Source organism: Microtus oregoni, unplaced genomic scaffold (assembly GCF_018167655.1).
Source record: "Microtus oregoni isolate MIOR12 unplaced genomic scaffold, Mior012 000001F_ref0000356, whole genome shotgun sequence".
NCBI classification, from domain to species: domain Eukaryota; kingdom Metazoa; phylum Chordata; class Mammalia; order Rodentia; family Cricetidae; genus Microtus; species Microtus oregoni.
The window spans coordinates 2,657,269-2,670,274 of NW_024543060.1; the positions used below are offsets into that span (position 1 = coordinate 2,657,269).

The 13,006-nt window shown below is 44.5% G+C and overlaps 1 protein-coding gene across 3 annotated transcripts in view; it reads left to right on the forward strand.

The window, feature by feature from the left end:
* The window catches only part of Wdfy2 (WD repeat and FYVE domain containing 2), a 136,255-nt gene that overhangs the window by 98,689 nt on the left and 24,560 nt on the right, over nt 1-13,006 (forward strand). For all 3 annotated transcript variants that reach the window (XR_005975883.1, XR_005975882.1, XM_041668136.1), the window contains exons 5-6: nt 3,068-3,218; nt 9,536-9,648. Coding sequence is in view for 1 of the 3 variants with exons in the window: in XM_041668136.1 (XP_041524070.1) it covers nt 3,068-3,218; nt 9,536-9,648 (264 nt within the window). In the remaining 2 variants the exon portion in view is untranslated. The remainder of the gene's footprint in view (nt 1-3,067; nt 3,219-9,535; nt 9,649-13,006) is intronic.

Consider the following 13,006-nt stretch of genomic DNA (forward strand, 5'->3'; position numbering starts at 1 on the left):
CAATTTTCTCCCCGGCCATTTTGTCTACTTCCCATAGCCAAGAGGACAACTATATGTTTTTCCTTTGGTTCACCTTCTTACTTAGCTTCTTTGGGATCACCAATTGTAGACTCCGTGACCCTTGTTTATGGCTAGAAACCAATTATGAGTGAGTACATCCCATATTCATCTTTTTGGGTCTGGGTTACCTCACTCAGGATAGTGTTTTCTATTTCCATCCATTTGCATGCAAAATTCGCGAAGTCATTGTTTTTTACCGCAGCGTAGTACTCTAATGTGTAGATATTCCACACTTTCTTCATCCATTCTTCCATTGAAGGGCATCTAGGTTGTTTCCAGGTTCTGGCTATTACAAATAATACTGCTATGAACATAGTTGATGGAGATAAAGACAGAGACCCACACTGGAGCACTGGACTGAGCTCCCAAGGTCCCAATGAGGAGCAGAAAGAGGGAGAACATGAGCAAAGAAGTCGGGACCACGAGGGGTGCACCCACCCACTGAGACAGTGGAGCTGATCTATTGGGAGCTTACCAAGGCCAGCTGGACTGTGACTGAAAAAGCATGGGATAAAACTGGACTCTCTGAGCATGGCGAACAATGAGGGCTGATGAGAAGCCAAGGACAATGGCACGGGGTTTTGAACCTATGTAATGTGCTGGCTTTGTGGGAGCCTAGCCAGTTTGGACGGAGAGGGGAGGACCTAGGACTTACCACAGGGCAGGGAACCCTGACTGCTCTTTGGACTGGAGAGGGAGAGGGAGAGGAATGGGGGGAGGGGGAGAAGGGTGGAAGTGGGGGGGAGAAGGGTGGGAGGAGGGGGAGGGAAATGGGAGGCTGGGAGGAGGTGGAAACATGTTTTTGTTTTTGTTTTTTTTTTCTCCTTTCCTCAATAAAAAAAAATGGAAAAAAAAATCAACCATTGATAGCTGATACCTGTACCAAAGATATTACTTCCTTTCTGTAGTACAAGAAAGGACAAGTGTAAAAAATAGTCCAAGTACACCCATACATAAATGAGTTTTCCAGCATGACCCAGCAAGAGTTATTACCGCTACGCAGAGCTGTTCAACCAAAAATCAGGATAGTCCCTCACATCAACAAGCCAAAGGAGAAAAACCCTACGGTATATGTCAGTGCAGGAAAGGGCTGGGGATGTAGTGCAGTAGTAGACAGCTCTCCTGGCCTGCACAGGGCTCTTTTCTACCCCCAACACCACCACCAGGGTGGGAAAAGGCAACACAGGAAAAGCATTTGGTGAAATCGTGATTACAGCTCCGAAACCCCAGGGAAGAGAAAAGCACTTCAGCGTGGTGAGGCACTGCCTGCAGATCCTGATGGCCTGACGGTGAGAAAGCTTGCTCCCCTGCTAAGACTAGGATCCTTCTCTGCCCAGTTTCTCTTCACAAAGCCAGGGGTCAAGCCCAGATTTTCCTATGAGTTTCTGAAGTGTAGAGATAACTATCTGTCTTCAAAGGGCTTTCTTCTGAGTAAGAGTTCTTTCTCCTTAGACTGTTTTGCGTTTGTGAGATTTGGTTTGTTTTTCCACTGATAGCCAGACACTAAAAGAACTGACTTTGCCATAGAAATTAAGGTTTACTTTGCTGATGTGTGTGTGTGTATGTGTGTGTGTGTGTGTGTGTGTGTAAGACAGACAGAGAGAGAGACAGAGAGAGAGAGAGAGACAGAGAGAGAGAGACAGAGAGACACAGAGAGAGAGAGAGACAGAGAGAGAGAGAGTCAGACACTCCACTCTCATTCTCCACAGTGACTAAATGAATGTGTTAAACACCCTGAAGTTGGCAGATGGTTTTGCTGCAGTGGGCTGCAGACAGCCACCCACACTGTCTGACGCTGCTTAGTAATCAGGTGGAAACTCTACACCTCACCATACTCAAGAGTGTACTCCCGGCCCACCAGACCACTAGCCAGGCTGCAGAGTGTGTCTTTGTTCATTCTTTAACCGTGTTCCATTGCCTGGCATCACATAACAAGAAAGCAGAACTCACTCTTCCTGCCTGAGCTTATTTAGTAACTGAGAACCATGAGACCTTAGCCAAACCACTGAGCTTCACTGCACCTGTTTGCCCAGGTGAGCAACAGAGAGAGGGCTAGAAGGTATGAGCAGTCTCTTCTCACTCTGAAGTTGTGTGATGCGAAAATTCTTCTAATAGGGTTGCTGTTGTATAAAGTACCATGGGATTATTTTTTTCTCTCATGTACAGAGTTCTGCAAAACAGGTATTTCATTCTTATTGTAGTTACTTTTTTCTGTTGCTGTGGTGAAACACTATGACCAAGTCAATTTATAAAAGAAGGCATTTATTGTGGCGAATAGTTTGAGAGGGAAAGTCCCTGATGGCAAAGCAGAGACAAGGAAGCAGTAACAGTCTGAGAGATCCCCTATTGATCCACAAGCAAGAAAGAGAGAGATTCCACACTGGGAATGGCCTGAGTCTTTGGAAACGTCAAAACCTATCCCCAATGACACACCTCCTCCAACAAGGCCACATCTCTTACTCCTTCCCAGACATTTCCACCAACTGAAGAGCCAGCATTCAAATAGATGAAACTGTTGGGAGCCATTTTCCTTCAACGGCTGCCATCCCTGTTTTGTAATTATTCTCCAAGCTTTTGGTTCTGACAGAAAACTTTGTTAGGAGTTTAAAAATTGGATTTCACCACCACCAACAAATAATATACCTTTCCTTTGTGGGAAGTGCACATAAACTGACCAGTCACTGTGTTGTAAATATCTTTCCTAATGTGTCTTGTGGTCACACTGATCCAATAGCCCTAGTATGCTTGGCCAAGCTTTGGGGAAGGGAGCTCTCTGAGGAAGTAATTCTTGGATGGACACAAGCAAGGATGTGAAGAGATCATTTTTTTAAAGAAGAAAAGAAAAACAAAACAAGTGTCCAAGGAAAGCTGTTGTTTTGTTCTGTCCCTGGTGGCTGTGTCTTTCAGCCTCTTCTGGGATGGGGAAAGGATCTAACAGTGGGCTGCATTTTCCCATTTTCTTCAGGATGCTTTCTTTATCATTTTCTCATCTTTTGATTTTTTTCAGCACATCAGAGCAGAGTGACGATGGTCCTGTTTGTTCTGGAGCTGGAGTGGGTGCTGAGCACTGGGCAGGACAAGCAGTTCGCCTGGCACTGCTCTGAGAGTGGGCAGCGCCTGGGATGTTACCGCACCAGCGCTGTGGCCTCGGGCCTGCAGTATCCTTTGCTGAACAAATCCCTTTCTCCTTGATGCATAGAAATTTGGGATATGTGCATTGTTTTCTATTTTTTATTTGCTGTTTTTCCTTGTGTGAAAAAGATGCTCAGAGACCTTCTTAAGGTTCAAGGTATTGGGGGGGGGGTTCCCACCTAAATGGGGTGAAGTAAGGTAACAGGCCTGCTGACTGCTATGACCAAGTTCTGACACTCAGACAGGACATAGTCCACAGTGTGGTCCTCAGGTGTCAGGACTGTGGTCCACAGGGCTACAACCATCAACAAAATACATTTGGTTTTAATAAACAAGTTATTTCCTTAATAGGAACCCCCCCCCAACCTTATAAATACCCCATTCGTGCTTAGAGAGTAGACCATGAGATTTCTGTTCATTTAGGAATATTTTGGGGAACATTGGGATTGCTTAGCAGGTAGATGTGCTTGCTGTACACGTTTGGAACTGAGTTCAGTCTCCAGAATTCATGCTGGAAGGAAACAACCAGCTGCTGGAAGTTGTCCTCTTAGTCCACATACACACTGTGGAACACGCTAATAATAATAAATTAAATTGTAAATATCTCTTGACAGGCTGCCATGCCGGGGACCAGTAAGCTAGCTGTCTTCTAGGTGGTATCCTGCAGACTTTGTTCCAGGCATGAAACTCTGAATCCATAGTGGGATGTTCTTTCTCCCAAGTTGTCAGTCCATGTGCTTGGGGTGGGTACCTGCTAATACCAGAGAAGCCTCAGTTCTTGCTGGCTGGGCTCTGACAAACCTAGCATCAATTGGTGCGTGACATGTTTCTCCCACGGCAAGGAAGAAAGTTCTCTGGTATAAAAGGTGGATCCTCCAATTCTGACTAGTGAGGCAGGACCCGGAAATCAACACCATTCACAGATGCAGGAGCAGGGGACCTGCTTTGAGTTTTATCTCTGTGCTTACAAAGTGTCTAGTCAGTTGTCGATAATACAGCAGTTTGCCATCATCTCCTTGCGCCTGCATGGCAGTGGGTGTGTTTATGAGTGCACAGAGGCTAGTGCTGCCATTATTCTCTCACTAGAAGGGCAAGATGAGGGCCCATCTTGGTGGAGGGTTGTAAAGGGGGAGAGTGATCAAGACCAGAGACAAAGTTAACAAGGAGAGGGAGCTTGTCCTTGACAGGGCAGCACAACACCTAGAGGCAACGTCCTCAGGCATCAGATGAGCCAGCTGAAGCCTGGAAGGGGACCGCTGTTTCTGAGGTATTCTGCCATGGACTTCTGCCTTGTCCCCTTCGCTCTTGGACATCAGAACTGATAGCATCCTGTGGCTTGTTCTGGTGCCGGCAGCATCCACAGGCCATGTAATGGTGCATCTTCCATTTATCTGTATCTTACTCTAGCCAAACCAGACAGGTCGAGCAAAGACACACATATGCCATCAAGAAGATAACTTTTCAAACTATCTGAAAATGAAAAACAAAAATTGAAGTTCAACTTGCCTTGACCATATTAACATTTGTTTAAGATTATAACCACTAGTTCCAAAAGTCACCTTCATGTTGTGACTGTTTTCCAAGCAGAGAATCATGTTACTGGTTATCAGAAGCCCGGGTGTGTGTGTGTGTGTGTGTGTGTGTGTGTGTGTGTGTATGAGAGAGAGAGAGAGAGAGAGAGAGAGAGAGAGAGAGAGAGAGATAGTTTGGACAGCCCCTTCCAGAAACTGTGTGCCCCACCAAATTCATCTTAACAGCTCCTGTTTTCAAGCCACAATGCCAGCCCTTGCTCCTGAGTATCTTTGCAGTACCACCACTGCCCCAGAAATATTTTAATGACACTTATCCATAATTCACATCCACTGTTGATACTTTGGCCCCCCTTTGTCACAAATTCTGAAGCAAATTCTAGACCCTAATGTCATTTTAACTAAATATATTTCATTATGAACCTCTAAAACTAAATATTTGTTCGTAATCACAAAGATAGAGTTACCTCGGGAAATTAATAATCCCTCATAGTTCTAAATCCTCTATTCTCAGCTTGTGCTTGCTTTGCAAGTCACTTTTTGTAATAGATTTTGTTTGAAATTGGATGTGGACACTACGCCTCGTCTAGACATTGTCAAGTGTTCTGATTCCTCCTCTGGAACAGTTCCCACTGTCTCTGGAAGCTTCTGAATTTGCTCTCTAGATAGTCCTTATTCTAAACTGACCCCTCCATCGACATCACATACTTTGTTCATCTGCCTGCCCCCCGATTCTGTGTACGTTTAGCCTTTTGTCCTTCCTCATGGTGATGGTTCTGTTGCTTCACCCCGCGCTTCCCATCAGGAGCCCCCAAAACTGGGTCGTCATCTTCCATTCAATCTGAGCACAACTCACGACTCCAGGGACTGCAATGGTTTAGAGATTGGGATTGTTGCCCTCCTCTTGTCCCAGGAAAATCAGTGACTTAGCTCCCAGCCCCCGCCAGCATTTCTGTTAAGGTTCTGTTTAGTGGCCAAGCTTTAGCTGAGTCATTTCCTTCATGAAGGTGCAAAGTGGCCATTTTCTAGCCCTATCCTCTTTTTCCCGCATGTGCTAGTTGGAAGTGTCTGAGTTTCCTTACTAACTCGTGCTGTATATTTACCCTTGTAGGAAATTATTGTAGAAGAAAGGTACTCATCATTCTTGTAATTTTGTCATTTTGTGCTTTGGTGTTTGTTTGAGACAGGTCTTGATACACAGCCCAGGCTGTTTTGAAACTCATCGTATAGTTAGCCTGGTTCAAATCTCCATCCTCCTGCCTCAGCCTCCTGAGTATTTGAGGCTACAGGCCTATACCACCACATCTGACTAACTCTTTTTCCTTAACTGCTAGTTTAGGTAGAGAGTTATTATCCTGCCATCCTTCAGAGGAGTTTTTTTTCTTGTAATGTTAGAAACCCTTAGGGTTTGTGTTGTTGTTGTTGTTGTTTAGGTTTTAAAAGAATATATTTTAATAAAATTTAACATATTTTAATAAATTTCATTTTTAAATATTAAAATATTTGACATATAAAATATGTTCCTTCTTTGGATAGTAAGAGTCATATAGTAGTGTGTGTGTGTGTGTGTGTGTGTGTGTGTGTGTGTTTGTGTTTGTATCTGTGTCTGTTTGTATGTGTTGCTGATGACCACACCCAGGCTTTCACAAATGACAGACAAGCACTACCATTGAGCTGCATTCCCGACTTTCCCCCATCTTATTTCATAGTTTTTTTTTTATTTTCTAGGATATTTTATAGCAGTTTTAGATTCACAGAAGACAATTAAATACTGAGATTTCCAGTTCTCCCCATGCGTTACAATTCATAAACCTATGTTGGCACGTGCAACTTTTATCAACTTGTGGGCTTTAAAATCGCCCTGGAAACAAAGCTGTAATCATGAGTTATGTGACACTCTTCCTGGGGAGATGTGAGCAGTTTATCTTTTCGTCTCAGGTAGGGGGCAAAAGACAAACCAAAGTAAGGATGCCACCAGAGTTCATCTTGGTGAACCAGTAAGTTTTATTGGGCTAGGGATTATTTACAGAAGCAGAGATTACTCAGTGATAGCCTCATACCAAAAATCCACTCCAGCCAGATGACATCTCATGAAAGGTGGAAACCTGGACCACACAGCACAACCTGCAGGCAGCTCAGCAGTTGAAGGCTATCTCAGGCAGCTCGGGATGAGCCTCCTCCAGGTGCCTCGCTGGTCACTGCTTCTTTTCAGTGGCCTCGTTAGTTTCTGTTTCTTCTGCAGTTCAGATGCCCTGGACGTCTTCTAGGACACAGCTGTGTCTGTCACTGTGTTGCCATACGCTGCTCTGGAAGTGGCTCTCTGCTGTCCTTACAGCTTCTATGTGCTGGGGAGGGAGGGACTGAGTGAATCCAGTCTTCCAGGTTCTCCCAGAATCTTCACTTCCTAGGGCATTAAACATTAAACGTCCCTGCAGAATGGAATGTTTCACCTCCTTTACAGCAAGCATCTCTGTCATAAGGAATTTCCCTGCAACATGGGAGATTTGCTCTGAGATCTCAGAGTGCTTACACAACACCATCCTTGCGAAGGATTCTAGGGTAGGTTAATTGCCATGAGAAGACATGCCCTAAATGTGAGTGGTGGCATTTCATGGGCAGCACCCCACACAAACACACTGAATGGAGAGGAGAAAGTGAACTGTGCACATCCTCGCTGTCTGCCTACGAACCGCAGGCAGTGTGGTCAGCTGCCTCCTGCACCTGTCACACTGGACTTTCCTGCCATTGTGGACTATATCCCCTGGACCAGGGAGTCACAGTAAACACTACTTAAGTTGCTTTGGTCAGATATTTTGTTACAAGTGAGATGAGACTCCCGGCATAATGGTGCACGCCTTTAATCCCAGCACTCGGGAGGCAGAGGCAGGCGGATCTCTGTGAGTTTGAGACCAGCCTAGTCTACAGAGTGAGTTCCAGGACAGGCTCCAAAGCTACACAGAAAAACCCTGTCTCAAAAAACCAAAAATCAAAAAACAAAACAAAACAAATGAAATGGGATGAGACAAATAACTAAGGTAATACGTCATTCTCACCCAGAATCCCTAGCTTTTTTCAGGGTTCACTTTGGCTGTTGTGCATTGTGTGGTATATGGATCTGAATAAACGTGTCCACCATCATGTTGTCCTACAGAGGAATGTGATTGCCCTAGAATTCCTTCAGTATTCTGCAACACCAAAGGCACTGTGTTTCTGTGGCGGGAGCCCACTGGCTGTATGAGATTCGTCTCCTGTTGCTGTGATAAGACTGACAAAAGCGACATGGGCAGAAAGGGTTTATCTTTGTTTCAGTTTGTTGTGCTGTCTCTGTATCTCTGCAGGTCGGCTTTGCTAAACAAGTGTCTCGGGGACTTGGGCTGTTAGGAATTCCCATCAGTAACCAGTAAGAGTGGCCTGCTCTGTTGGGACCACACAAATGGTAGGGCTTATGTCAAATCCCTGCTTTCTGGAGTCTGCAGTTCTGGAGAAATGGTTCATGAGTTAAGAGAGCTTGCCATTTTTTGTGTGGTTGGAGTTCAGATCTCAGCACGAGCTGCCGAGGGGAGGGCTCACCGATGCTAGAAGCTACAGCTCCTACTGTCCTGATGACTTCTCTGTCCTCCACGAGTGCACGTGTGTGTGTGTGTGTGTGTGTGTGTGTGTGTGTGTGTGTGTGTGTGTGTGTATACACATGCTAAAATAATAAAAATACATAAAATTAGAAGATAAAAATCCTCCAAATTGAAAACAAAGTAAAATGGATGAATCCTGGGTTTCTGTGTTGTCTTGAGTATCTGATTGTAGGCCAGACATTTAGCAGACACTTCCTCTAAAAAGAGCAATCACCAAACTAAAAGGTGGGGATTTTGCACTCAGTAGGTCAGCAGCCCTCCCAGGCAGACAACATACTGTGATCAGGTCATAGAATCTCATCTGTACATTCCTCACTGATTTACCACAGCAATAAGGGCAAAGACTGACCAAAATATATTATATGAAAAAATAATAAGTACAAATTTAAAAAATCAGAACAACAATAAAAAAATCCAGATGAAGTGTTTCACTTTCATTTGCAGATCTTGAAAAATATGCTGAGGGTTCACCTCGCCCAAATATACGCGCTTGAATCAGAAAAAGTGTAAGCCCCACTCCAGACTCCCTTCAGGCATGCATAATTGAAGATGGCCGAGCAGTGACTGGTCAGCTGCCACAAGGACCTCAGTGGAGAGCTCCCACCGGGTGCCCAGCATGGAGGAGTTGGCAGCTATCAGCTCCTAATGCCTGAAGAGCAGGAGGCAGCCCTGACCTTACAGCAGCTGCAGGTTAGAACACGAAAGCCTTGAAACTTAAACGTGCTGAGAAGGTGTTTTCATTAGAGCATATTTTACCATCCCTCTCTAAACAACAACAATAACAACAAAAAACTTTATGGCATATTTTAATATCTGGTAGACATGGCCTCCTATTACATGCTGTTTTGATTTTCAAAGTATTATTATATCTTCTTCCTTCTATTTATTTTTCTGTGTGGAATTTGGAAAGAACATATCATACTCCAGAAAACATGTTGATATTTTTATTGTGGTTATATTAGATGTGTAAATTAATATGATAAGTGACAGGTCAGTCATGTTGTGTCTGACTATCTAGCAATATTGTATGTCCTTCATTTTCTTAAGTCCCCTTTCATGTCTCCCAGGTCCTCTCTTCAAGTTCTGCTAGTATGGCCGTGAACATTCCTTGTTAAACTACTCTAGACGTTTTGTTTCTTACTCTCATAAATCCCCACTTTACAGTCCTTAACGATTACATGATAGATTTGATGTTGAAACCCGTCATGTGTTTATTGGTGATCACTCGGGCCAAGTCACCATCCTCAAACTGGAACAAGAAAACTGCACACTGCTAACGTCCTTCAGAGGGCACACAGGTAAGATCTGAGCAGAGGCTCTCATCACCTGCAGCTTATTCTGGTGCTCCCGTGTTTGAAGGTGGCAGAGAACAACCCGGGCTTGGGTAAAAACACAGAGGATACAGGTGTGCTTAGCTGATTGTAAAATGGCTCAGTAAGAGATAACACCGAACCATTCTCTCCATCCTTCAAATGGAAGAGAAACCACTCTCTCTTAATAATGTTAAGAGCTGGCTTTTGTGTTGCTGTGGAGAAAGTCAGTGCTGGCATGTGTTGAAGGGGTGCTTGAGACATGTGACCATGGTTCAAAACCCAGGAGACTAGCAGGACACTTGTCCTTGTCATACTTGAAGTAAGAAGACAGTGTGCAAGAAGATTCCCACATCCTGACAGAGGAAAAGGGAAGAAGCGAGACTACATAAGAGAGTACAGATTCATCTTTCCTGTTGGGTCCCTGAATTTATAACAAGGTCCTCCCTTACATCACTAGTGTGCACAGGATCATCTCTGCAAGATAAACAATAATCATTCATAGCCCTGGGAAGACTGGAATCGATGACAGTAATGAATACTGGCATTTTATTTTATTTTTGGAATGTCATTGGCTCCAGAAAATATTCATTTTGAGGAAATGTGCCACTGCCTGGTTTTATGGTTGCTAGTGGGCTTTGGTGTGTGTGCGCGCACGTGCACGTGTGTATGTGTGTGTTTCTTTTTTGTAAACAACTAACCCATGCTCTAGTATAGAGATAATACTCCATCTGGATGTCATAGATAAATAAAAGTAGATGGGAAAGGGTGTTATTTAAATGATGCCCATTTAGTCATAAGGGATTTGCAGAGGCAGGTTGGTAAGAGGGCCAGAGAGATGGCTCAGTAGTTTAGAGTGCTTGCTGCTCTTTCAAAGGACCCGAATTCAATTCCCAGCTCCCACATGGGGTGTCTCCCAACTGCCTGTAGCTCCAGCTCTATAGATCTGACCTGTGTGTCTAGGCTCCAGTACCTCCTTCCTTTGCCACATGCTTCCCAGTACCTGTGTCTTCAGTTAATAGCATCCCTCCTTGGTAATCTTGATAATAAGAATAATCTACATTCGTTGCTTGTGCGAACCAAGAGCCCCATCTTCAGGTCACTCTTGAGATTTAGACCATCGACACCATTGCAAGGGCGTGATTTCCTAGCCGGTCTCAGGCTGGCCTGCTTTCCCTCAGCTGTGCTCAGTACACTCCGCATGCCAGCCTCATAACCACCTTTTCTTTTTCCTATCCTCCAGCCACCTCCTTCAAAAGCTGTCATAGCTTTTAAATGGTTTATTTCTTACCGATTTCATACTCTGCAGCATACCTAAACAGACTTTTCTTTGTCTCTTCTCACTTCTGTATGGGAGCCAGCCTTCCCACAGACCCAGGCTAATTCTTAGGATCCTTACAGCAAAATAAACTCACCTTGGGCAACAGCTCCTCTTCTTTTATTAGTACACTTAAATTTCTTGCTTCTCTGTTCAAGAAACAAACCGAACCCTCTCAAACCCATATCCTCCTGTAGCTGTTTCCATTACTCTTCTAATTCTGTTCTTAAATTCCAAGACTTGGGCTGGAGAGTTGGCTCAGTAGTTAAGAGCGCTGCCTGCTCTTCCAAAGGTCCTGAGTTCAATTCCCAGCAACCACATGGTGGCTCACAACCACCTGTAATGGGGTCTGGTGCCCTCTTCTGGCCTGCAGGCATACACACACAGACAGAATATTGTATACATAATAAATAAATAAATAAATAAATAAATATTTTTTAAAAAAATTCCAAGACTTACAGAACATAGAATTTGCAGTTTTAACCATCTTGTTTGGTGGAATTAAGTACATTGCTGTTAGTGTGCTACCATCACCATATCCATCACAGAACACTTCATCTTGTGAAGCTGCAGCCTCTACCCTTAGATGGCAGCCCCTCCCCCATCACCCTGTGATATCTCCTAGTGTGTCACAAAAGTGGGATCTTTAAGTACTTCTCCATTTGCAATTGGATGATTTTCACTCTGCTACTGAGATTCATCCTTTTTTGTTGTTTTTGAGGGTTTTTTTTTTCTTCTCCATTTGGAAAGGGCTTGTTTTCCTGCAGACTGTAGCAGCTAGTTCTTAGAAGACTGCCATTCCCCTGGTGGCTCCAGGGTCCACAGCCTCACCTTCTATTTACCTTCCAGCCTAGAGGCAAACATCTGGTTTGCCTCTGTTATCTCATTTGACTTGCTCTCCCTGAGGTGACCCAGGGTCTTCTGGGATGTGTTGAAGACCTTGTTATGCATCATCGTCTGTGGTGGCTGTCCCTCCCTGCAGTTGCTGGTCATACCTGTGACCTAGCTTTTCTCCTCTGCCTTCTGCCTCTGGCCGTTCTCAGAATTCTCTTCTCCTGAGCCTTTGCTCCAGGTTCTGGTCTCAGTGGATACTCAGTCAGAAAGAAAAGCACAGCTGTTGTCCTCAGATTCCTCAGAACCCAGTGAGAGCCAAGCTCTGCTGTCATGGTGCCTGGTGACAAGAGGCCCGGAAAAGAAGCCCCGGGGACTTCTGAAGTAGAGCATGAGCACAGTAGCTAATTAGGAAGGAGGGGGCATTCAGGGAAGCTGTTGCTTGACCTGAAATCCTAGGGAATGTGTGAGTGTTGAATTCTTTGGGGAGAGCAAGAGGTAATCCAGGACGTCCAGGAGAATGCTAGCATGGTGAGAGCGGAGAGAGCGCAGAGACCCAAGAGTCCACGCTCAGAGCACTGACGCTGCTGCCCACCCCTCCAAGGCTGTGCCTGAAGGAGAGGCCAGAACAAAAGCCACAGTCCCTTCAGATCCCTAATGCTCACACACACACACACACACACACCCAGCCCGTGACTTAACTTTGGCATCCTTGAGAAACCATTAATGAATATGAAGCCAAGAAACAGGCATCCGATCCCCTGGAGCTAGAGTTGTAACATTCTGATCTTCTGTAAAAACAGCATGCACTACTAACTGTGAAGCCATCTCCCTAACTCCAGAAACTGTCTCTTAAAATGGGGTGCTGATAGGGAGCAAGGGGAGGAGTGGATAGGTTCAGGGTACAATGTAGGAAGTTGAAGACTTATCATTCATGATAGTACAGGTAAAAACATACACAGTTGAATTTAAGTTTCATACACATATATACACAGAGTTAAAGCTAACTTATGTTCACACATAAAGTTAACTCAGAAGTCACATGCATGCACACACACACACATTAACAGGAGTTAGGTGAAGTGGATGCTCTGGTGGGCCCTGCCAAAAGCATACCACTGTGTAAAACACACATGTAACAGAGTCAGTAAGAGGAATTTAGAGACAAAAACTTACGTAAATGGTGAGACGAGGCAA